Source organism: Neodiprion lecontei, chromosome 2, assembly GCF_021901455.1.
Source record: "Neodiprion lecontei isolate iyNeoLeco1 chromosome 2, iyNeoLeco1.1, whole genome shotgun sequence".
NCBI lineage: Eukaryota > Metazoa > Arthropoda > Insecta > Hymenoptera > Diprionidae > Neodiprion > Neodiprion lecontei.
The window spans coordinates 39,206,488-39,230,010 of record NC_060261.1 but is presented as its reverse complement, the minus strand read 5'-3'; the positions used below and the strand labels follow the sequence as shown (position 1 = coordinate 39,230,010).

General features: G+C 39.7%; 1 protein-coding gene and 1 long non-coding RNA gene across 5 annotated transcripts in view; one reads left to right on the top strand and one right to left on the bottom strand.

Moving 5' to 3' along the window:
• Window positions 1-22,030, bottom strand: part of LOC124293142 — a 69,027-nt gene extending 46,997 nt beyond the window's left edge. Inside the window, exon 1 of the long non-coding RNA XR_006903072.1 lies at window positions 21,650-22,030. This is a non-coding gene — a long non-coding RNA (uncharacterized LOC124293142). The remainder of the gene's footprint in view (window positions 1-21,649) is intronic.
• The window catches only part of LOC107219670 (neo-calmodulin), a 102,618-nt gene that overhangs the window by 42,004 nt on the left and 37,091 nt on the right, over window positions 1-23,523 (top strand). Inside the window, exons 1-3 of one of the 4 annotated variants that reach the window (XM_046732878.1) lie at window positions 8,413-8,543; window positions 9,116-9,232; window positions 17,376-17,417. The exons of 1 other annotated variant lie outside the window; for it this stretch is intronic. In XM_046732878.1, coding sequence (XP_046588834.1) covers window positions 9,146-9,232; window positions 17,376-17,417 — 129 coding nt within the window. In that variant the 5' untranslated portion in view covers window positions 8,413-8,543; window positions 9,116-9,145. Of the gene's footprint in view, window positions 1-8,405; window positions 9,233-17,375; window positions 17,418-23,523 lie in introns of those variants that run through there. 2 more of the 4 variants (XM_015657960.2, XM_046732879.1) reach the window with 2 other exon arrangements.

Genomic DNA, 23,523 nt, shown 5'->3' with positions numbered 1-23,523 from the left:
GTGACCCAAAACAGTTAGGCTTGCAATAACATAAAGTTATACTTCTCACTGCTTCAACGCTCTCCTGAAATAGTTGTGCGAAGATACCTGCCTTGGATCAGACAAAGCTGCTGGGCCATAAGGCTTTTCTCGAAACACATCGAATACACCTTGACAACGCATCTTCACGGTTTAAAACCTCGGCTGAAGAACGTCACAAAATTTTTAGAAGATGTGGACACAGTTCCAAGATATTTGACATTGCCTTTTTCGAACTATAAGAATTGTTTTCGTTTTCTTCATTATTTCAATCAGGCGATTACATAGCCATAAAAATCCTCCCTTGGCGATCAAACGATGCACTATAATCTACTATATTAAAAGTCATTTCGTTAATAATCACGCTCAGTTATATGGATCATCGAGATTCCGTCTTTTAAGGGCTCCAACGATACATAGTTTATGTTCCGGTACCTGGACGTAAAAATAAACATGTTTTATCCGTTATTGGCTGTAAAGGTGGATTTCCGAGATCAAGTATCCCACCCAAAACCCATCTAAAGAGAGGACTCGTTGTTTTCAGACTTCTTTTCGGTACGTGAAACAACCCACTTCCTTTGTTTCTGCGATCAGACTTTTGTGAGACAAAACTGTGATTTCACCCTTTCACGTAACAGAGAATTCTCCTGAAATCACCGAGTAGCAATATTACCCACTTACTTGCTCAACTGCTTTTTTTCTTCAACCACAAATCTTTATAGAGTCTAGACAGGCACACCGAACAACGAAATTCAATCGAAATATTATTTCACCACGACTTTCATCGATCGAACAAAACCCGGGGTGAATTTAGTCACTTGAGAATTTATAGCGAAAATAGATCGGCGTAAATTTGGAAAAATTCTCCAACTGCAAAATTTGCAAACACAAATGTTGTTTCGAAAAGATGATTCCAAATGTCTTCGACTAGACTTCTTTATCTAGTTAAATTGGGAAACCAGTTTTTCAGTTACAAAAACAATCGATTCACCCTCATCAAGGTGCAGTTCTTCAGAGTAATTACTATTTTTCGATAAACCCGCGTCGAGTTCTGAACTAACAATAACAGTCCACAGGACTTTGAACGGCTCTTATCTCTTATCGCAGTTATTACATCGACCGGTACTCAAGATTTGGGTTGATGCGTTTCGCACAATAGTCGAGCAACGGGAGGCTTTTATACCGTGTCTTCTTTTTCTGCAAGATACGCAAGTATCTGCTGTATACACCCGAGCACAAAGCGAGCTCGGAATTCCCTTTTTGCGGGATATCGAAGTAGTCGAAGTGGGGATTTGGTCGGCCCGCATAAATAGGCGGGGGAATCAGAGCGAGACTCGAATGCATGTGCGCAAAAACTGGACCACAGACGGGATAAATGGTAACGTTTAATTTGAGATGTTTTCGGGGCGCTTAAAGATGCTTTTGCATTGTAGAAACGATCGATGAAATCGCATGCGGAATTGCGACGCTTAGCGCTGTACGATTATACGGGGAAAAGAGAGAAGGAGGAGAGAGAGAAAGAAGAAAAGAGAAATTCGTGTTACGTTGCCGCATTAAATAGATTATACTCCATGACGTGCGCAGCCCTTGCGCCCTGGGCGAAATAAAGATTAGGATCGGTAATTGCCAAGTATTATTCAGCATGGCTGGTATAACGGTTATACACACTGGACGAAAAAATATTTACACTGTCGTCACGGGCACATCGTCATGCGAACGTTTCATTGATACCTGTAATAAAATTATACAACACGTTTCCCGGTTGGAATACTTTATACCCTCGCTTCGATCGTATTTTATTTTTACGAAACTTCTTTATTTCCCGACCGAGTGAAACATACGCCTTAAAGATATGACGTCGCGTCAAATTTTCAACTCGGTTTCGTTTATACGAGGCAGTGATCGGTATCGGGATGCGGAGGTGAAAAGCCCTGATAAAAGAAAGGTAGAAGTGAAAATTTTTGATCAAAGTTTTATTGCCCGGTGGGGAATAAAAACACGCTCAGGTAATCAGGCGGACATTTGTCTTTGAGAAAAAAGGATTTTCCGACCGCCGTTTCGGCGGATAAGCGGATGGCGATCGCTGGATTAGGACAATCCGAAATTCGGCATAAATACGATCCGATCCGATTTCATTGCGAATCGAGGCCCTCGAATTCCCGGATATCGATCTCGTGTATAAAATTCGACTAACCGTAACCCGGAGAAGAAAAAATACACGTACTTATTAATCGGAGGCGGAATGCCTGTAAAAAATACCTTGTCAAAGCCTCGAATTACTTAAAATATAATTAATTAACATAAATGTTTGACAACTGTGTGTGACTCTACACGACCAATTCTTCTATTTCTTTAATAATGCAAAACGCAATTTATCTGGCCGGACGAAGCGGTTCGTTCAATGCGCCGGTGAAATTAGTTGAATTATAGAAAACGTCATGCGAGTCGACCTATAAAATCGTATTTTAATCTTATTACTCGAGGGGATGTGTTTCACCACCGCACATCCAAGGGTTCGCATTTATTTTTCATCGCGGGTGAACTCTGCCGGCTTCAAGCCTCGGGTGTATCACACCCGCGTATCCTGCACCGTATCGCTTTACTCGAGGATACAAATACGAGTATTAATAAGTGCGTAGGCGAGAGCATATACGCGAAGCTGGGCGTAAGGTTACAGGAACATCGCTTTGCAGGTGAGAGGATAATGCTAGGAGCCGTGTTACAGCGTTTGCGCTCGAGGGATTTCGTCGGGGAGAAATAATCCGAAGGTAAAATCACCCTTCAGCAGTTGCGACCTTTTTGTGTTGCTTAGCCCGAAAATAATTGTACGGAATGTCGGACAAGCCTGCGGACTCTGAAATTTTTACACAAATTTAAAGCGAGAGTGAATATACTGAATAATAAAATCAGTCGGAACGACCGAGAATCGCTGTCTCGTGTGCGGAAAATGAAAAATTTCTACAGCGTATTGAAAATTTAATAATATTGCGTACATCCGCGGCGTGAGAGCGATTGTGAGTAAAAAGAAAATAGAGCGAAATAGGTAGAAAAAGAAACGCGCGATGGGTTCGCGAAATATTCATCAAGTTAGCGGTGACAGCCCCGCCTAACAGGTATTCAAATAGCGCAATATAAATGCTAATCCTAAATATATAAGGAATCGGCAATTTCAACTTTCTGTGAAGTGAAGTTGAACTTTCTCACAGCGACACAAAGAGGCGTATTGTACTTTAGGCTCTGCATGCAAGGGTAGTCGAGCCGATAAATTCATTCTCCTCCTTATCTCACGAATAAAATCGTCAACCGTCTGAACGCTGCGACGTACCTTGATAAAGTAAGAATATGTAACGATAAATCTGGACAATTTCCCCACTAAAGAATCTTCCTTAGAAAGCAAGGCAAGATCTCGCGAAACTTCATCTAATTTTTCTGCTCGACCCTCTACGGCTGTGGTAATTGCGACCAGGAGTTACGGTGAGCTTAAATTAAACGTAGCAGGGGGGATGAGAGGGGTCGACGTAATTACTTTGTAAATTAAATCGTTGTAAGTTACATCGAGAGCTTTGCAAAAGTCGGTGCAGTATAACGTGGCGTCTTACACGTGAAAAAATGGCGAGATAAGTGCTCCAGTCAAAACACGGGTGACACAGACTGCGGAAAAGCTTGCAGCTCAAAGTTGAAAGACTGATCTACGAAATAATTGCTTCGTCGGTTTTATCAGTGAACATCAATGACTGGATGGTTATACTAACAACCGTTACAGAGTACCTTTAGTCGGAATTAGGTATCGCGACACCTTTTCTTTTCCTCCTAGCTCCCGACGTATCGCTTCTTCGCCCTCGAATCAAGTGACGCCATGCTCACGAGAGAATCGAGAGACAGAGATGAAAAACAGTGACAGCGAAAAGGGGAAGAAAAGGGGAAAAGCGGTCGCCGTGCGCGTTGGAATAGCGAGATAAACGGAAGAGACAAGTAGAGGATGAAACGTGAAACGAAAAACGAATGAAAAGTCGCGTTAGTTTCTCTTATCATTTGTTTGGATAAATTTGTAACATGCATGAAATGTATGAAGCCTCATGTCTGCAATATACAGCATCTACAAAGTTATAAAGTGAAACAGCGCGATTCGTGGAAAGAAAAAGAACTACAGAGACACAAATTGATTTGGATGGAAGGAAAATTTTATCATGCTCGGTTTCATTTTTTATAGAACAACCGAGAGATAGATATACATATATATATATATATATATATAGAGAGAGAGAGAGACAGAGAAGAATGGACAAAAAATATCCTGAAATATTGCGCCGGCGGGTCTAGTCTTGGCCTACCACGACCCACATTACGGATCATTTAGAGGAGAATTTTTAGGGAATGCCTTCGGATTATGTCCCTCGCTCCTTTTGGACGGATAAAAATGCCGCAGGAACACCAATTTATTTCCCTTCAAACTTGAATGTAGATCGAACTAAACTAATCCGCACGGCTCAGACCCGACGCGGAATAAACGCTGCGTGATACTGTGTCCGTAACTGTATAAATTGAGGGATGTATCTCGGTATTTTATTCTGTCGAGAGAGATGAAAATTAGAGTATAAGTGCCGGGCGCGATTTGTTCAATTAATTCTGAAGCGAGAAAGCTGCGGTTATTAAACCGGGAAATTTCGCCCATGTGTTTCATCCGTGAAACTGATCGCGAGATTGAAGATGCATGCAGTCGTAAAAACCTGCAGAAATTTGAAGATGCTCGGGTTTTGCGGAATAATTCCGTCTTGTAATTTCCGTCGTATAAATATACATATAATGCTGGTTGCAGGTTCGTTAACTCGGGGAAACTTACTTTATAATTGCACCGCAGAGTAGAGGAACATTATTATATTTATGTACCCACCTCGTATTATGTTATATTTATATGTAGGTATACGGGAATATTTTACCGCCCAACAAAAGAAATATCCTATATTGTCTAACAGTGCAAGTTTGCTACGTCGGATACTGCAGCAAGCGTAACATTAATTACCGTTACACCTCGCGTCTAGCATCGGTTGGGGCAGGGTTGAAGTTCCGAATTTGAAAAGTTCCGAAAGAGCCTAATTCCGAATTATTTGGTGGCGAAACTTGAAGTAAAGAAATCGAACCTTTACGAAACAACAAAGTTTCGAATGGTCGGAAACCCAACGGCTCAAAGTTTCGAAATGCAAGATTCCGAAAATTCAATTTACGATGGAGTAAAATTGCGAAAAATAAAGTTTCGCTAGAGTAAAATTCCGAAAACGAAAATATACTCACGCAGCGTAGCTTACTCAACGAGTGGGTGCAAAAATTCAACAGAACCGAAAATCAGAATAACCAGGATTCCGAAAGTAAAAATATCGAAATTTCAAACAAAGAAAGATCGAAGTGATGAAATTTCACCAAGCCAAATATTCACAGAACTGAAAATCTTTCGATCATTCAGAATTTCGATGTTTCAGATTTTTAAATATTCTCATTTTCGCACTTACTTTGATGTTTCGTCAAAGCTAGATTTATTTACTTCAAGTTTTTCACCACCAAAAAAATTGGAATTTGAACCCTGCCCCCATCGGTTTTTACTCTACGGTATACAAAATTTTCTTCAAGAATAGTAATTGTTTCGGCCGGCTTGATTTATCCGGAGCTTCGGCTTGAAGCTGCGTTTTTCGACTCGTTTCTGCTCTTTCCCCGCAGCAATCAATCCGAAAATTCTTGACGTATTTCCCGTGCTCAACTTGGAATCATTTTTTTTTCTTTCTTCTTCTTGTTCTTCTTCTTCTTTTCGCACCAGGATGTACGCCGCAGACAAACATCCGTGACTGATGACTGACAGTCGTGAGAATGTACTATACGGCCTAGTTTCTCAACGTCAATACGAGGCGTCAGGGTGTGCAGGGTACCTGTGTCTTTTCCGGTGCAGAATTGAATTAGACAAGCTGTTGAAGTCCTCGTTAGTACGGCGAGAAGTGGGTGCGAACTAGTTCTTCTTGTCGTCGTAATAACGCAATCTTCTCGCATATCTATGCAAGCTCTGCATTTACCTGTTTCTACACTGCGCGTCCTTAAATTTTCATTTCTAATTTTCCCCCCAATTTCGCAACCGCATCACCAACGATTGTAATTTCTTTTCAAAAAATAATGCAAGTTAATCATCCGAGAGTCGACGCTGCAGCTGGGAAAAAAGAACAATCAATACATTTTCCAGTTCGCACGATCTTTTCGATGCCGTACCGATTCAAACGATTTTGAATAACATTCAAAAGAATCGAAGAGACGAATTAAAGTAGGCTGTAAGTGCCAAAATTAGAAGAAAAAAAAATAAAACTAAAAATTAGCACTTGCAGCCTTTTCGAATCTCCTCTTCAATTCGACTCTGCCGACCTCCCCTCTCTTGCTCTTACGTACCGCAGCCCCAACGCATCTTCGTAAACTATAATCGAACGAGCAGCCGCGTCTCGCGTTCCGGATCGTCGACGGAGTAGGAAAGTCTAGTTCCCGAGGGTGTCCCAGTTACGTCGGATGTGCTTATCGAAGGCTGAGCAAATGCGACGTGATAAATCCGGACGGTGAGATCGAGGAGTTCCATAGGTGCGGGCGCGTGAAGAAGAAAACTGTGTACCTCAATTGAAACTCCTTTTTATTTCCAAAAATTTCGCTCTTGCCTTATTCTTGCCCCATCCATGGCCCCCCACCGTTTTATTTCTCCCGTTAAAAGGGGGACAAGAGGGATCCACCGGTGATCCCTGGATTCGTCGTCAGAGCGCAATTACGCCCGAGCTCGAGTCGCCCTTCCAAGTTCCATGCGACCCCTGGAGGCCACGACTCGTCGCCGTGAAAGATTTGTGCAGAGTTTATGAATTCGCCAGGAAATGTGACGGGCTTATCAGTACCATAAACAGCTTTAAATCGACGCAATTCATTATAGTGCAATAGTGTAAAGTATAATGTTCGAGGAACGAGGAACGCAGCTTGAGTCTCTCGATTAAGTTAACTGATTTATGACGGCTCTCAGGAATACGAAGCGGATGAAGGAACCGATCTGATTCATGTTCATGGACTTGTTGTTTTCACCCTTCTTGTGATCGAACCGTCTGCAGCAATCGAAGCTCCGAGCGCGTGCAATGAATATATTATTATTATATCCGCGAATCGCGTGCCGCAATCGTTTCCTGTCGTCAAACGTTTCTCTATGGAGATTTATTTAAATACCCGCCCGAGTAACGCTCGAGAGTATCTAATTGAACTTGTAACGTTTACACTGGGCTGAGCACACGTACTGCCAATTGGATAGAAACTAGGCCCGCGATATCTGAGGCGGTTGATAATGTCTCTGTACACCAAGACCCCCGGTGTCTCTCATATTTGCTAATTCCTGCCGTTTCAGAGAGCCGATTGCCCGGTCCGTACAAGGGATTTTTTCGAAGGTTTTGATACCAAGGATGATGAAATTCGAGCCTTGTTTTGAAGCAGAAACTTACGCTGCGCGATTAGCGCACGTGACAAAAGCACAGTTCAGATTTAATAAAAATAAAACAGGTTTATTAAGTAATTCCCTCGAGACGCTCCAGTTCCTCCAGCGATTCACCCTTTTGAGGTGTAAATACCTCGCTGAGTGCATTGAATATTCATGTAACGTCGCAGATCAGGCAAAGTTGGGTGATGAAATTTTTATTTCATTAAAACCGAGCCCCTGGGATTCAATCCTTTCGCGTCCCAGTTTTCGCCGCAATAATCTAATGTAAATCTGGAAAACGAAGATCTTGCCAATAAATGCGAACCAATCGACTGATTGCGATGATCAAATTGCCCCTGAGAAACTCCTAAATTGAACGAACCCGATCCAATTATTATCGCGTCTCTTCTCAGTATCCTTTATTCGCGACACTCTGACTATTAATTGTAATCGTTATACGCACCGACTGAATGGTTCGAAAAAACGAGGCTACGCGCTGGCTAAACAGCGCCTAACGTCGTTTGTAATTTCCGTCGTGCAAGGCTGCAGTATTTTATATAGATCTATCAAAGTCTCGTCGATCGTTTTTAATACAACCTCATTACCCGAGCTGATTCGGCAATCTTGGCACGTTACGATCACGATCCTCTTCATCCTTATCGTATTACTTTCATCTCGCCATATCACGTATGTGATACATAACGGCGGGATTATGGTTTGAGGTACGTGGAAGAAAAGATGGGTAAATTTTTCCCGGTACAGGTAGAACGTGAATTTGAAGAGAGATTTATTCGCCGTTGTCGATGGAAACACTGTTGCAAAACGCATTTTAAAACCGTTGTGTACGATGGTGTTTTTGGTAAACTGTGAGAATGCATTTTTCTTGTAGATCCATGGCCATATATCTCTAGCTGTCAATTACCTCGCAGCCCAGCGAAGATGCAGCCGAGACTCAAATACAGTCAAGTATAACGGTTATGAAGATAACAACAAATTGAAAATAAAATACCGTCAGCTTGTATGTTCACGTTATGGTGTTTGAATGGAGTGAATAAAGGTAAAAAGGGAAATAGAGATATAGAGATAATTTATAATAATACATGTATAGTTATTGTTGAAAAACGTATGTTTTCATTTTTAACCAAGCAATAAGTCAAAGAATAAATCAAAAATCAAATATCAACTAAAGTATATTAACAAAAGTATAAATTAATCCTCACAGTAAAGCCGAAAGATAAATTCAAAGAGTTTCACTTCTGTTCCGAATTTCAAAGCGCGTACGTCAATTCGATAACTCCCCAAGGAAGAAGAAAATAAAAAATTCAACGTGAACCTAGTCAACCCTCCGAGGTCAATATGGCTGTGTTTTCCTAATTATAAATCAAAGTAGTGTTGAGTTCGGTATAAGCTGCACGTCGCAAGGCGCGAGGAGCCGGAATTACATCGCACATAGGAATGTGTGACGTTGAATAATAATAATATCACGCACCGTTTGAGCGATAAAAGTAAAGATAACGATTTACAGTGTAATAAAATCAAGTAAAACACAGCAATACCGGTTCAATAGTAATTCGATAAAACAACACCGATATAACAAAAAACGGAATTTTTAGTGATATATATTGGTAGAACTGACCGGAAGTGAAATAGACGTAAAAGATGGCGTTCGCTGCGGCTCGTATGATCTTGAAGGACAAAAGACGGAAGGCAAGCAAAGAGGACTTCGCTCCGAGGAACAGAAGCAAGGTAAAGATAAGGACGCATCAATCGTCTCTGTCTGGATAAAAACAGACAAGCAAACAAATTCTCAAACAAATTTCCCCACTTAACTGTTCGCTCTTTTCATCGAAACCGACATCGAACCCTCATTCTTCCCTCGATGTAAATTTTGAACAATTTTTACCCATGCAAGAGGAACGAATTTACAGTAGTTATATTAATCGTACATTTTTTTTTCTCTCCTACCAATGATTCAATTTCCGTAACAAGTTTCTATAAAGCTGTGATTAGGGAGCAAAATTGAAAACGTTTGGTGTGAAAACTAACCCAAGGTGAAGCGGCAAAATAGCCCAGCAGAAAAATGTCACTCTGAAGGTGTATTATAAAATAACCAGAAAACAAAGAAGTCGTACAAAAGTTTTAAAATCCCATCTAAGTTTAGAATATTGAGGAAATTTTTACTGTGATATTATTCCTAATTTACTTGCGAACTCGAAGACTGAGAAACGTGAGAAGAGGCGGACAGGTTAAAAGCGATTTACACAGTTCAGTTTACTCTAGACTGCAGCGTGAGATGTTTCGCATAAATTTTCAGCTCGCTTTTAACATATCTGGTAATCAATAACGAATCTTAGGATTTCTATTCCCTTCTTCAATATATTTTTTTTCTGTTTTTCCACCCATCGAGATTTCGCGGAGAATGCATAGTTCTATTCAGGGTTTAAATTTTCCGGGTTCAATCAAAACTGCGAGAACTGCTGATTCGCTTTGGGTGAAATGAAACCGTGCAGAACAATGCTTGTCGGCTGTACCGAAGCTCGAGGTTGTTAGTTATTGCGAAGTTTTAAACCTCGCAAGGTTTGCCCGTAGAGAGATACACGAGGAAAACTACATACTCGATGAAACCCCGAGGCGTCGGGAAAACACGAGCCGCGACGTTTAATTACCGCTAGCTGCCCGGTCGAATGGAATGAAAACCCGACATCGTACCAAATGTTGGAATTTTTAGATTACCAAAAACTCGACCCAAACGAGTCTAAAATTTAAACGTCAATAAATTGTTTGACAATATTTTTTTTTAAAAGAATTTTTCTTAAAACAGTTCTTCCATTATTCAAATCTTGTATGTGACAGAATTTGAGAAGCTGAAATAATTTTACGTAAGATATTGTTAACCTTTTTCTTTCCAGCGAGTAACATTAGAGATTTAACGAAGGATCAATTTTCGGCGAATTATTTTTCCCAGTCAGGTACTCACTGAATTTGGATAGCTTTCCGGTCGGAAAGGCATTATTTATTTATTTATTTATCCTTTTCTCGGGGTCAAGTCGAACGTCTTGTCGATAGTGAATTGAAAAGCGAGTAGTTAGGATCCGCCGTAACCTGAGACTGCATAATTTCCGGTTTTTCGATACAACGGTGTAGGACGTTAAGGAGGAAAGACGATGAGATGTCCTTATCGGTAATATTCTGAAGCGCGCCACCCCCGTCCTGATAAATACGTTCAATTAAACTTTGTAGACAAACTTTAAATAATAATAAGCGCAAGTTTGGTGCACCGAGCTCCCTCTATATATATATTATACATGATACTGGAGAATTTAATTCGTTCACAACTCGAATTTAATCCACTTATTACATACAATTTCCTCATTCCTCTCAAGTATATAATAATATCCAGGAATTTACAATATACTCATTTTAATCTCGCGAAAATCCGCACTTGATTTTTACATATTTAACCTCATCAAAATTCAATTATGACTCCACTCATCGTTCCATCCTATACGTGTATATCGTATACCACTCAATACACGTGATGATCAGAGATGAAAAATTCAATTAATTCATGAGCGATATGATCGATCACGAAGATGAAAAAAAAACTGAATAAAGAAAGAAAAAAAAAAAAAAAATGAAGCAAAGCGAGAAAAGAGCAGAAGAGAATGAAAATCCATTCTATTTCAGCCGAGGAATTAAATTTCATCACGCTGAAGAGCGATATTGAACGTCACGTCAAATCCGTAATCATGTTAACCGTGAAAATTGTTAACTGCACAGTTACTCGACTAGACACGTATACTCAGATCTCTATCATTCTCGCTGTCACACAGATGTCACGATACTACTTTTTCATCATTATTATTGTTATATTATTGTTATATACAGATTGGACAAAATTACGCCTACAACCAATCAGGTTTTTCCATAAATTGATTTTAAAATCCCAAAATAACTTTTTTCTTGGTTGGCAATATTCCATCGGTAGCAAACTTTGCGAATTTATTATTTTCCGAAATTTTAAATTACATATACAAAATAACTTAGATACCAGTGAAATAGGTTAATAGTAATTATTATCTGACTGAGAACAAATCGGATATAATTATTGGTTCATAGACGCTGTAATTTGGATTTACGACGAAGACGAAACGTGTGTTACAATAAAAAAAATACTGCTATTCAATTTCTCGTAAAGGAAGCGTCCGGTGAATTGCCAAGTCCGTTATTTTTCAATAGAGAAATTTTAAAAGTTTTTGCGATACACATTCTTCCAGATTTATAATTAATTGAAATTTGTGTTGCATCGTTTTTCAGGGCTGCCAACTGTCAAGAACACGACAAATCGCTATCGACGTATTCAAACTCAAATATCCAGACAGTTCTTAACTCGACTGTTTATTACGAATATTTAATGACATCGAATAAAAAACAGTCACGTCGAGCCAAACTGTACAAGTACTGGACGCTTCCCAATATTCTAAGAAAAAAAACATTATCACAGCTTATACCGCTATCACCATATGACCGCCTTTTCGCCTTCTGAATTCCAAGACCCGATTGTAATGCATCCCTGATGTCCCCAGTATCAGCAAGGTCGTCGGAAGGATTTATCGTGTGCAGAATCTAGCTGTGTACGTACTAGTGAAAACGGCAGGTACGATAAGACTCGATGCGAGGATTCCCTCAGCGGCGACGTTCTGCACCGTTTCAAACGCTCCGTGTTTATATATATGCAGGTTCGATTCAGTCTTGAATAGATTCCAAAGTAGATCACGTAAATACTGTGGGAATTCTTTCGCCAAACCCCGCGCTCTTTATGTCTATACCGAAGATTTTTATCGCGTGGTCATTATAAAATTTCTTTAATTGACTCGCCGTGCCCTTATTATCAGAGCTTTTAAGGGGCACGTGGACGGTGGTAGAGGAAACAGCTACCTGGCTTCGAAACTCTCGAGGAACATTCCTGATTAGAAAAGTTTTCGAGTCCTTTTATGTATATTAATAAAATTGTTTCTATTTACTTGCGCCACAACCACGTGGTTAAATAGGAATTGAGGCTGTATTAAGATGGAATTCAATCTCAGTGAAATAGACGAGAGCGGTTCTCAATTTTCTTGTTGGCATGTTTTTTTTTTCCTTTTTTGCTTTTTAAATTATTTCATTTATCTTCGTTTTCTTTCTTCATCGGTACGAATGAAATCGCGTTTTAACCTGGGTTTAATTTCTCGTTAAGGGACTTGACGTCACTGCAAGCTGTAGAAGTATAAAATTTATTGGAAAGAGGGTTTAATTATAAACGAGATTGATTCGGTTATGAGAAAATAATATCGCGGTGAAATGAGTAATTTCGCAGTACAAGTGTATCTATATGTTATATTCGTTACAGTTTCACCACGTGAAAAGGTTATTTTCTCTCTTGGCAAAATTTTTCTAATTTTTAAGCCACACCAATCCGGACGTTTTACGGCAAAGCACGTTTCTCCGCTAGAGCTGCACTACAGGCGCATTAGAATGTAAATGAGTTTTCGGGACGTAGTGAAAGGTGGCGTCGAGAGGAGAAAAAAGAAATTAAAAGCGAGATAAAGAAGCCTTTGAAATAGATGATGAAGGACAGAATTCGATATTTGACAAAAACTAATGGAATTGAAACAAAACAAAAAAAAAAAGCGAAAAAATAATACGATAACGAATACTTCTGCTTGTCAATAACATCAACATTTCAATACTACGGCAACTCTTCGAACAATGTAAGAAGTGCAGAATCGAGTCTAGGCTCGTTACGCAAACATTAGAAAACTTGTTGAGAAAAAGGAGGAAAAAATCAAATTCTTGCCCTTCCGCGTTCATGCTGTGACACTTTATTAAAAGAACTCTTTAGCGATCAGTATATTATTAATTAGAGCCCAAAGACACAAGTTGAAAAGTTTTTCTTCAATAATCCTAAATGATGAATACTTTTGAAAGGATGGATGACGTGTAATAGTATATTCGTCGGTGATAATGTAATATTGTAATATGTAATAAAATCGCGAAAAAAGGGCAGATATTTATTTCATCGTAAATCTTTTATCCCTCTAGTTCAAATGATTATATTATATTATATTATAATTAAAACGGATCTTGTTAATGTAAACATTCACGAGTATTATGTTAAAATTGATTTTGATTGAGGGGGCTGCGTAGAGTCTTCTAAGCCAGAGAATTTCACGAAACGAAAAGAACCAAACTTCTTTGTCAACTTTCGTTTAATTACCCAAGTAGGCCAGCATTTTAATTACGACTTCTCATTAATATCACTTCCTCGAAACTTGAGAGAGAGAGAGAGAGAGAGAGAGAGAGAGAGAGAGAGAGAGTCTACGGACTACGGAGTGGCCCATTTATACCGAGGGCAGAACTGCTTCGGGTATCTCGAGTTTATCGCGTGCGATGCAAACTGGGGAGGAAGTTGGGTGGCATTTGTTTGCCCCGGTTACATAAGCTAGACTCCGTCGGAAGCCGGTGACAATGGATAACGAATGAGGATCAGCGAATATCAGGGCTGCATCGGATTTGCGTTACAGTGCAGCAAGTCACGGTATAAACTCAACCGACACGGATGCCGCGTACGCTAGTCAAATCGGCGTAGTTTTTCATTATCTACCGAAAAATCAGACTGAGGAAAAATTTTGAAATTCACGCGTTGTAATTATATAAAAACGAAAAACGAAGAACGGATAACTTCTGATCACAGCTTGTTCTCTAAATGTGAATTTATCTCTGCGACGTGTATAAAGGAATGCGAAAGTCCGAAATCTTTGTGTGAAATTGCAGCGAACTATTACGAATAAGAGAAATTAACCGCTCTCCAGCCAGTTATATTACATCGTTACCACAAACCGTGAAACCGGAGACGCTGCAAAGTCGAATAAGCATTATAGGAAATCGATATCAAATCATCGCGCACTTCTGCAGTACCTTTACCGAGACCTTTACACTACGAAGTATTACGTGTTGGCAACTTTTACGCCTCATAGTTGAGAAACAACCTTTTGTCATTATTTGCGATAGGAAGATGAAGAAATTGCAAAAAAACAAACAAACAAACTTACGAGAACTGGACGAGGCGTGGATCGCGATATTGGCAAAATTCCGGGCCATGATTTTGTCGCAAAGGTCAGAGAAAGAGAAGGGTGAAAAATACTGCGTATGCAATTATCGAGCTTCATATTTACTGCACAAATATCTTTTCATTTTCGGTTGATGTTATACCTAATCATGTTTAGACTTTAAATATGAAGTTGCAGAAATGAAATTTTGTTGGATAAAAACACGGTTCAAAATTCAAGCGGCCTAGTAAAGCAAACCATTTCTTTTTTTCTTTCTGGACGTAACAAAAATCGTTTAATGCTACAATTTCGGATTTTTCCCGAGTGTTAATTTCGCCGCCGAAAAATTTCCTACAATTATATCAATTGATTTCTTGAACTAGTTTCACCCTAGTAACCAGCAAAAGTTAAATCAGTTTATATCAACTACCAAACGATGCAGCTCGGCGCCTGTAGAGTGTATCAAAAGTCCAACGTTTTTTGGCAGTTTCTTAGGCCAAACCAATGATAGAATGAGGAGTGGCGGCCCTTGATGAGGGTTTGACACGGGTTGACGCGCCGGAAACTTCCTCAGCCATCAAGCCTCACCTACGATTGGCGGAGAGAATCTTTCACGCCTTGCACGAAGCTTTGCTCCGGCATAGACATACACAAATTTACTTTTCTGTTGCTAATTCCCCCCGACCTAGATAACGCGTACGATTTCTCACTGCCTGACAAAAAAGAAATCGTCCCTGCGGCAACAAAATAATAATATCTCCGAATTACGAATGTACAATTATATATCATATTGTAGCATTTGTTAACAAGAGACAGAGTAAAAAGAATGAAACAAAATAGGCAAAAAAAAAAAAAGCAAAAATGCAAAACTCATTCGCCAAATGGAATCGGTAATTACATCTGCACTATACGTGTGGGTTGATACGCGGTTATTCAAATTGGGAATGATATACGTATATGCGTAGAAATAAATATCGTGAAGTCAGCGTAGGATTTTTATACGTATATATGTATTTAAAGCTGGCAGAGTTTGCTGGGAGAATAGGGCGTGCAATTTGAGCACAAACAGTCGTTAGCCTGAGACAAGATTTTATAGGTGTGTACCTATCATGCATTCTCGGAGATTTTCTTGGGAATGAAAGTAGAAGAAACACTGAGCAAAGAGAAAATGAAGAACAGAAATCTTGTTTGAGTTTAAAGGAGATCTACGTATCAGCGAAGATCGTAGGAAAATAAACATCTTAAGTAAACTGAACTGAAATCGAGTCTTTTAATTAACTCAAAGAAATTCGATCGTGTAGATTTTGATTCTTGACCTAAAAGCTCCTCCTCTGTCATTTACAGTATTATCACGAAATCTCGCACCCTCGAGTATGAAGAGTGAAATAGTTAATACACCGCAAATAATTTGTCGATCATTCTATCCTAGGCGGTTGATTTTTACAGATTTCTGTATTCGTTTGCGGTAAATATTTTTAACGGTATTTCAGGAATGAAAAATGGGGTTTTGGTTTGTATTTTGAACACTGTACAAGCACAGGTGGCTTGACAAATATCTAAAATAATTTACCCCCTCGGAGGAATTTCGGCGATAAAAATTTCGCGAATTTTTGATAAAAATTGTTTGAGAAAAATGTCCGACAAGGTTTTCGCCGAGAAATAAGGAAAGAAGGAGGATAAATCAATGACGCGGCAAATTACGCAAACCGATAGGCGCTAAGCTCCAACTAAAACGGTATTTGTTCCGGCGTGATTGACGGTGAGGCTTAAATTGGATGAATTTTACCAGCGACGCTTGCTTGGTTGGGGAAAACGCGCAACTCACGCTGATTTTTTTTCCACACTCTACGGCGTAATTTTGTGTGCACGGTACCGCAGGTATGAGAAATTCTGGATCTGGTTAGCTCGATGAGAAAATTTCGAGGCCGCCCGATTGTATAACGTGCGTTAATCTTTTTTCGGCTACTGTAATTGGACTAAATTTCAGGGCCTTGAGTCACGCGTACTGCAGGCGTGGATAATCGGAGCAATTGGATTTTCCTTGTAACGAAAAGTGACGAGTTGCTCTCGGGGCGGCTTTCAAGTAGCGCTTTCTCCTTAAATTTCTGCAGTCACTGACAGTGAGAAAAATGTTAATTACGCAGTCACGGATCGGCGATTCAAATGCCCGCTTCACGTAATCGAATATTTTCTGTGGAGACGACTTCATCCTCCAATTTCCCCCCACCTCTCAATTGTAATTACAGCCGAACGCGATCGATGCGATTTTACTTCTTGCTGGTACAATTGTTAGTCAAATAATAATATTGCAACGACCTTGGAACAATTTATACATGTTAATCATAGTCTATGCAATAATTCTTTATTATCTATGTACCGATTGGTAGTGACTCTAGTGGTTTTTCTTTACATCCAATATGGAACATTCAAATTTAACCAACCTGTAAAGTCATCCTCCGAAACAGACTATAAATTGGACTAACATTTCAATTTACATTTGTTTGAAAACAGACATTCGGCAAATTACGAACAAGGAATTCAGTCAAAGTATGAAATGCAATGGAGTAATAACTGATTAAAAATCAATTTTGCTTATCAAAGTTTACTGGAAACAAAGAAGACAGAGACGATAGCTGACCGAGTTGACAAAGTGAGTGTCCCACACAGTTATACACGAAACTCTGTACCGTACGCCTATGTAGGTACTTTTATAGACGATCTTTCTCGCTATTAAACTGTTATTTAAAATGAATATAAAGTGATCGGTGCTGATTAGTGACCGAATATACTTGTGTTCACAGGCTCGCAGCGCCAGTACAAGTAGCTTTAGAAGCCTGAGTCAGGTACATAAAAATCAAGTTGAAATAATCCAGATATAGCTAGAACTAGACATAGACCTATAGCAACTTAGTCAGATATAGAAATAATGTTATACACATAGTTCGACATATATAGCTAGACCTAGAAATAGAAATTGCATTTCTGCAAATATATTTACAATTTATTACTATTATTGACGTAGCTCACACACTGCAGCAAACATGACACATATATGAAAGATCTGTCGGCGTTGAAACTTTTAAAAATTTGACAAAATCGATTTTTTCTGTAGTTGTATTGTCGTTGAATTTCAACATAATCGTCAAAATTATATCAAATTTATCAATCTTATATATTTATTAATATCGGAAAGAGAGATACAATTTGTTTCACCTGTCGAGGTTTTTACAAGCATTGAAACTAAATTACACGTCGCGAATCATCTTGCGAAATTCGAGAACTCGGAGCGATTCTCAAGTCCACACTTATGCACACGAAACCGTATCTTCGATATATACATACGTAAAAGCCACATGTATTTAATGCACGTATGCATCAGTTTTAAATATTGTCGTCTGGAATATTGTTTCCTTTTACTTCAATTAATTGCTCTATTTCATAATAATCTTTACACGATCGAGTTATTCGTGCATGAGTTAACCTTTCAAATACAAGTTTCCTCGAATAATGCATGCCATAATATGAAAATCTATTTAGATATTGAAGGTGGGTTCTACACCGTTTCGATTTTGATTTTTGTTTTTTTCCTACACTCGTAGATAAATAAAAATTTACTGTAATAATTTGCCATCTTATGTATTTTATTTATTTCCACTTTTGTCACCTTCTTTCGATAAAAAAGAAATTGAGACAATCATATGTAAATATATAATAATTATCTCACTACAGGATTTTAGTGAATATGTAATACCTCGCTCATAAATTTTAACGAAACGACGTGTATTTTATTTGAATAGCGCTGGGAATACGAAATATGGCCACCGAGACTGAATTAAAAACATTGCTGTAGAAAAACGGATGATCGAAACGGTCTAGAATACCCCGTAAGTAATAAAATAGCAACACGAACGACTGACAAACATTTTCTCGCTACTGATTGTGAATACCGATTGTTATGCAATGGCATGATGAATCACCTGTACATGCACACCTAACCTTCTTTTTTATTACCCACACAGTTCGTGGAAATTTCGATGCCCATCACGTAAGTACATCAAACACATAACCGGTCGGAAATTTCAATAAAGATCATGTTCGAGGCACGTTTTGAACTCGTACTATTCTGAAAATTCCAAGACTGAATAAGAGCGGCGGCGGCACAAATTTCCCCGTTCATCCGATCTTTGGCATAAGGCCAGTATAACAAGTTTGAGGAAAAGTAAAAGACAGCGCCAATTAAACCGCCTCTCAAGAGTATATTTTTCTCCATACTTGACTTGCCTCCGTCGAGTCGCGAGTCGTTGCGCGACAGAGTGAATAAAAAAGGTAAAACAAGCAGCGAAGAAAAAACGTAAGAATACGAGAAGAGTAAGGGAAAAAACAATGGACGGAAAAACGAGAAAGAAAAAGCTTTTAGCTCAATTCTTCTCGACCTCACCGGCTCTTTCCCAGCTGACCTAGTTGCTCGAGAAACAATCGGCGGTAGGTACATGCAGTTGTACGTTAAAGGCATCTACCCACTCTTTCGAATAACGTACCTTTTCATTTCGCACAGACGTTGCGTTCACCCCGTTGCATGTATGTCGCGTATGCGCGGTGCATCCCGTGATAATGCGTGGGATTTTGACACCTCAAGCTTTTTCGTTCCTCGCGAAAAGCTCCACTTCGTTGTCCTATTCATTCGTCGCACGTTCATTCTCACGACTTCGAGACTACTTGGACTTCTACCCTCTCATATGCCACTTACAGTCGCGCAACTAAGCTTGTTGGCACATTAATTTCACCAGTCTTGCCATTCTGCTCCGTGTTCGCGACAAACACTCCCTACGGAATTTTCTTCACAGGTATATTAAACCGCCACTCATGCACTCGCGTCGCGAATTGAGGTGGGATCTGGGCTTCATGATCGTTTAAACGTCCCGTAAAACAGTCGAATGGAAAATGACGAACAAGATTGTTTGATATTGACGTGCGTTTGAAATATTGTTGAAGACGGTATTTCATGCTTGTTTCAAACTGTGCGAATACATTAAAAAAATTGCGCTTCTCTTAGGATTGTTCGTGTATGCCTGATTCTGTATTTTTATGCCATAGCGAGTGCAGAGCTCGAGGATCGAAGTAAACGTATTTGAAAAATAAAGGATTTATTCCGAGCTTCAGCGATGAGAGAATAACAGAAAAATTGAAGACCTTGCGGACAGGTGAAATTGAAAATGCTAGACACACCATTTCGCAATCGCAGTAAAACCCGATTTCAGGTAATCCGTGAGATCTGGAAGAGACAAATGTACGACTGAACTGTTGAAACGGGAAAAAATCGCGCGATGATGTTGATGCCTCAGCAGCTACGGCGGCGAGAATCAATCACGTCCGGTAAATCCTGTCGCGTGGGAATCTGCGGTGTTCATCAAACGCGGGGGTGCAATTACTCGGCCGAACCGGGGGGATAATGCGGTGTGAAAGCGGGGGTGAAAAGGTGAAAGCCCGGGGCGCACTCGCCCCGTCAAAGGGAAAGAACCGCCGGAGGAATAGAAAATTGAGGAAACTGAGTGGCTCCTCGATCTTTCGAAGCAGCTCTTTGATTTTTCAAAGTGCAAACAACCTCCGGGTATGAAAGCGACGGGAAGCAAACGCCTCGCGATGCACTCGATCGATGCTCAGAGCAAACTTCACGGAATCCCCCATACATGGCTTGGTCGTATAAGTTTCAATAATGGAATACACAGTAAAAAAACTAACTCGGAAGAAGCTCAATTTCACTCGAAATTGTTAAACAGTAATGTCAGGTTGGATTAGGATAATTTTGTAACCGTTCGTCCCAAGGATATAAGTAAACTAAAAGAAAAAAAAAAATCCATTCAAATGACGGATTAAAATAATTATAGTTAATTAGTTTCGCAGAATCGATGGTTTGTTTAATTTTTTAAAATTCATTCTAGTTCTGAGACACTCTAGTCTCCAGAAAATTCTACGATTCGAGATAAACTTACCACTCTTAGAGATATTTATCCTAAATTCATCTCGGACTACTTTTGCTAATATATGTGCTTATTTTTTTTCAAAATATTTCTGAATTGCCGCGTTGAATTTTTTGTAAAAATCAATAAGGATACTTAAAATTTTGTTACAAATTCGACAGCACCAATTCCCGTAAAATCCTGGTTTTTATCAAAACGGACATTTTTCAAGAATATGGAAAATATTCTTCTAACTTCATACTTCACGTCATATTATATAAGCCGTTGTTATACACGTGTCGAGTACCTAACGCGTTTGCCCGACGTATGCAGCATAGTGTACAATGATATTATAGGTGCATACATACATATACATGAGAGTCACGCACAGACTGAAGGTAACAATTTATTGCAAATTTGCACGACAAGGTATCGCGGCGCTATATTCACATGGGTTATATATATATACCGTGTGTATCAGAACTTTGCTCTCCTGATATCAGTATGCAATTGTTCATAGCTCACATGATCTGCCATGTATGTGTAACAGTTTCAGCCAGACAAACAACTTTTTACAACCTCAGAGGCACACGATCTCCTCAGGAAGAATTTAGGTTGCAAGACTTGTAGACAGTGTGCATTATTTTTTCATAAGATAGCTGACAGTGAGTGGTTGTACGGTATCTTACACGGTTAGTCTTTATGTCTAGCCTCGTTCGCGCCAATTCATTATCGAATGAACAAAAAAGTTTGGAAACGAAAACTACGACAGAAGAAAGGATGAAAAGCTTCGAGCTCTAGTCGGTCGGCAAGTTCATTTTTATTAAAGCACCTACGCATGCTTCCTTACAATTAGCTTAAAGGAAAATGTTCAGCCATCAAATTTCAGATTATCGATAATTTCAGAGCAATTACGTATATTGATTCCTGATTTTCTTAATGCCAAAAACGCATCTCTCGTCCAAATTTCGTGTACTCGAATTCATCCGTTCATCGTCAGTATCAAAGTTGAGTTGAATTCAATTCGATAAGCGGTTAGCAATTTGGTGTAAAAATAATTTAGTGCAGAAATTCATTGAGAGGAATTTCGCATGTAATATAACGGAGTTTACATGTACCTTGAAACGCAGGACGTCTTTCGTTGGCGGGGCAAAGTATTTTTCTCGGCAAGTTAAGCCGTCACCTTCCCGCAAGCTCGTAGAATTAGGCAGACAATATCCTTCCGGATCGTAGCACAAACTCATCGCGTCACGAGTCACAAAGTCTTTTCACCATTCCGCCGGAGAGGGATCAGTTTGTATAAATCAGGGGCAACACGCCTCGCTGCGAAATTACCTCATTCCGGGTAAGAGCCGATCGACAAATTGAGGCCCTGACGATACGAGCGCTCGGCTCTGACTGATAACTTTCAAAACATCACAGCGTCCGAAGATTATTTGGTATACTTACTCGATATAAACACTCGCAAGTCCTAGTACCGAGATTGTTGTCGTTGAAGATCAACCGTATTTAGAGCTGTTAGATACAGCTGGACTAACGAAGCAAATGCCGCCACCCTGATTGAGTCTTCGTTATTATTTTATGGCCGACAAAGTTTGTCGTTATTTTCAATTTTTTATTCTCTTCGACAGGATTTTTTCAACCACCTTCTCACGAATTCTCTTGATGTTCGAATTTCATCTTAGAACAAAGTTCGGATATACAGGCGAGAGATCTAGAAAATCGTGATGTTTAGCGAGGCTTACGGCGATACAAATTGCACCCCACAAAAGTGTGTCTTGAGAGAAGGAGAATCGCCCGCAAGCACGTCACCTAAGTGCCACTTAAAACGGTGATTAGACATCTGACGTTCGCACCGATTAATTTACCACCGAATAAACTTGAGATTGTTATCTCAATTTCTCACGCGGTTCGCTCGTCCGAGGTAAAAGTCTCCGATTCATCGTCTGGCTGCAACCCCTCACACTTTCCACAGTATCTTCCGCTCTATCGACTGTCGTTCAAGGATGAAAAGGTAAAAAGCGGACCGCCCTTTATCGGCGATTTAGCAGGTGATCGGATCGGGTCAACTGCATGTGAAATTGAAAACAGGGAGCATCGAACCTTTCCCATCACTTCTTCGAAAATAAACTGAACTCGGTAGAATTTTCCGAACAATAAACACAGTCGTATGAATTCTCCAAGATTAATAATAATATTTCCGCAGAACCTCCGAATTCCTAACAAAACTCTAACTACGTTAACTCGCCCCTTAGTTATACGTACTTCAGAAGTTTGTCCAAGGGTTTATCTTCACCATGGCCGATTAGAAAAGCGAATAATAAAACGCAGTCAGCACCTGCTTCGATGCGCACATAGTATCTTCATCGTTTATCGATCGTTTACGCGAACCTTATTGTCGGCTGGGCGTCTTCAAGGGTATAATTTCCCAGTTCTATATCAACACACATTGTGATTACCTTAGGCGGTTGATTCATGTGAAACCGAGTGTCGAGGAGATGGGACATTAGCTATCACCCCTTGGGCGAGACGTGCAACGCCCTACACGCTGAACCTTTCACACCCTTCAAGGTCTCGCATCCTGGGCGAAGCCGCAACGTGATATCAGAGTGACGAATATTTAAACGCGATCAATCGGCATGCTGATTTTGCTCTCGCAAATAATTCACGCCACTTATCGTTTTTAGCTAAATTCGTTCGGCGAATTAATTGGAATTATAACGGATTCGGATGAGTTTGAATTCAGGTATCCTGTGAATAATGAAATGTCATTATTTTCGTTACGGTTGATTTTTATTTGGAACAATTTCCCATTTGGTCGTCGATGCGGGTTCCTCGTTGACGGTTGTGAGCTGATTTGTTGTTATCGGGAAATGTATTCGTGCAGGCGTGCATCCACGCATCGCTGAAAGCTCCTCGTGTGTAATCAATTTGACGAACTAAAATTGTCTTTCGTTTAATCACATATATATGTATATACACTTTACCTCTG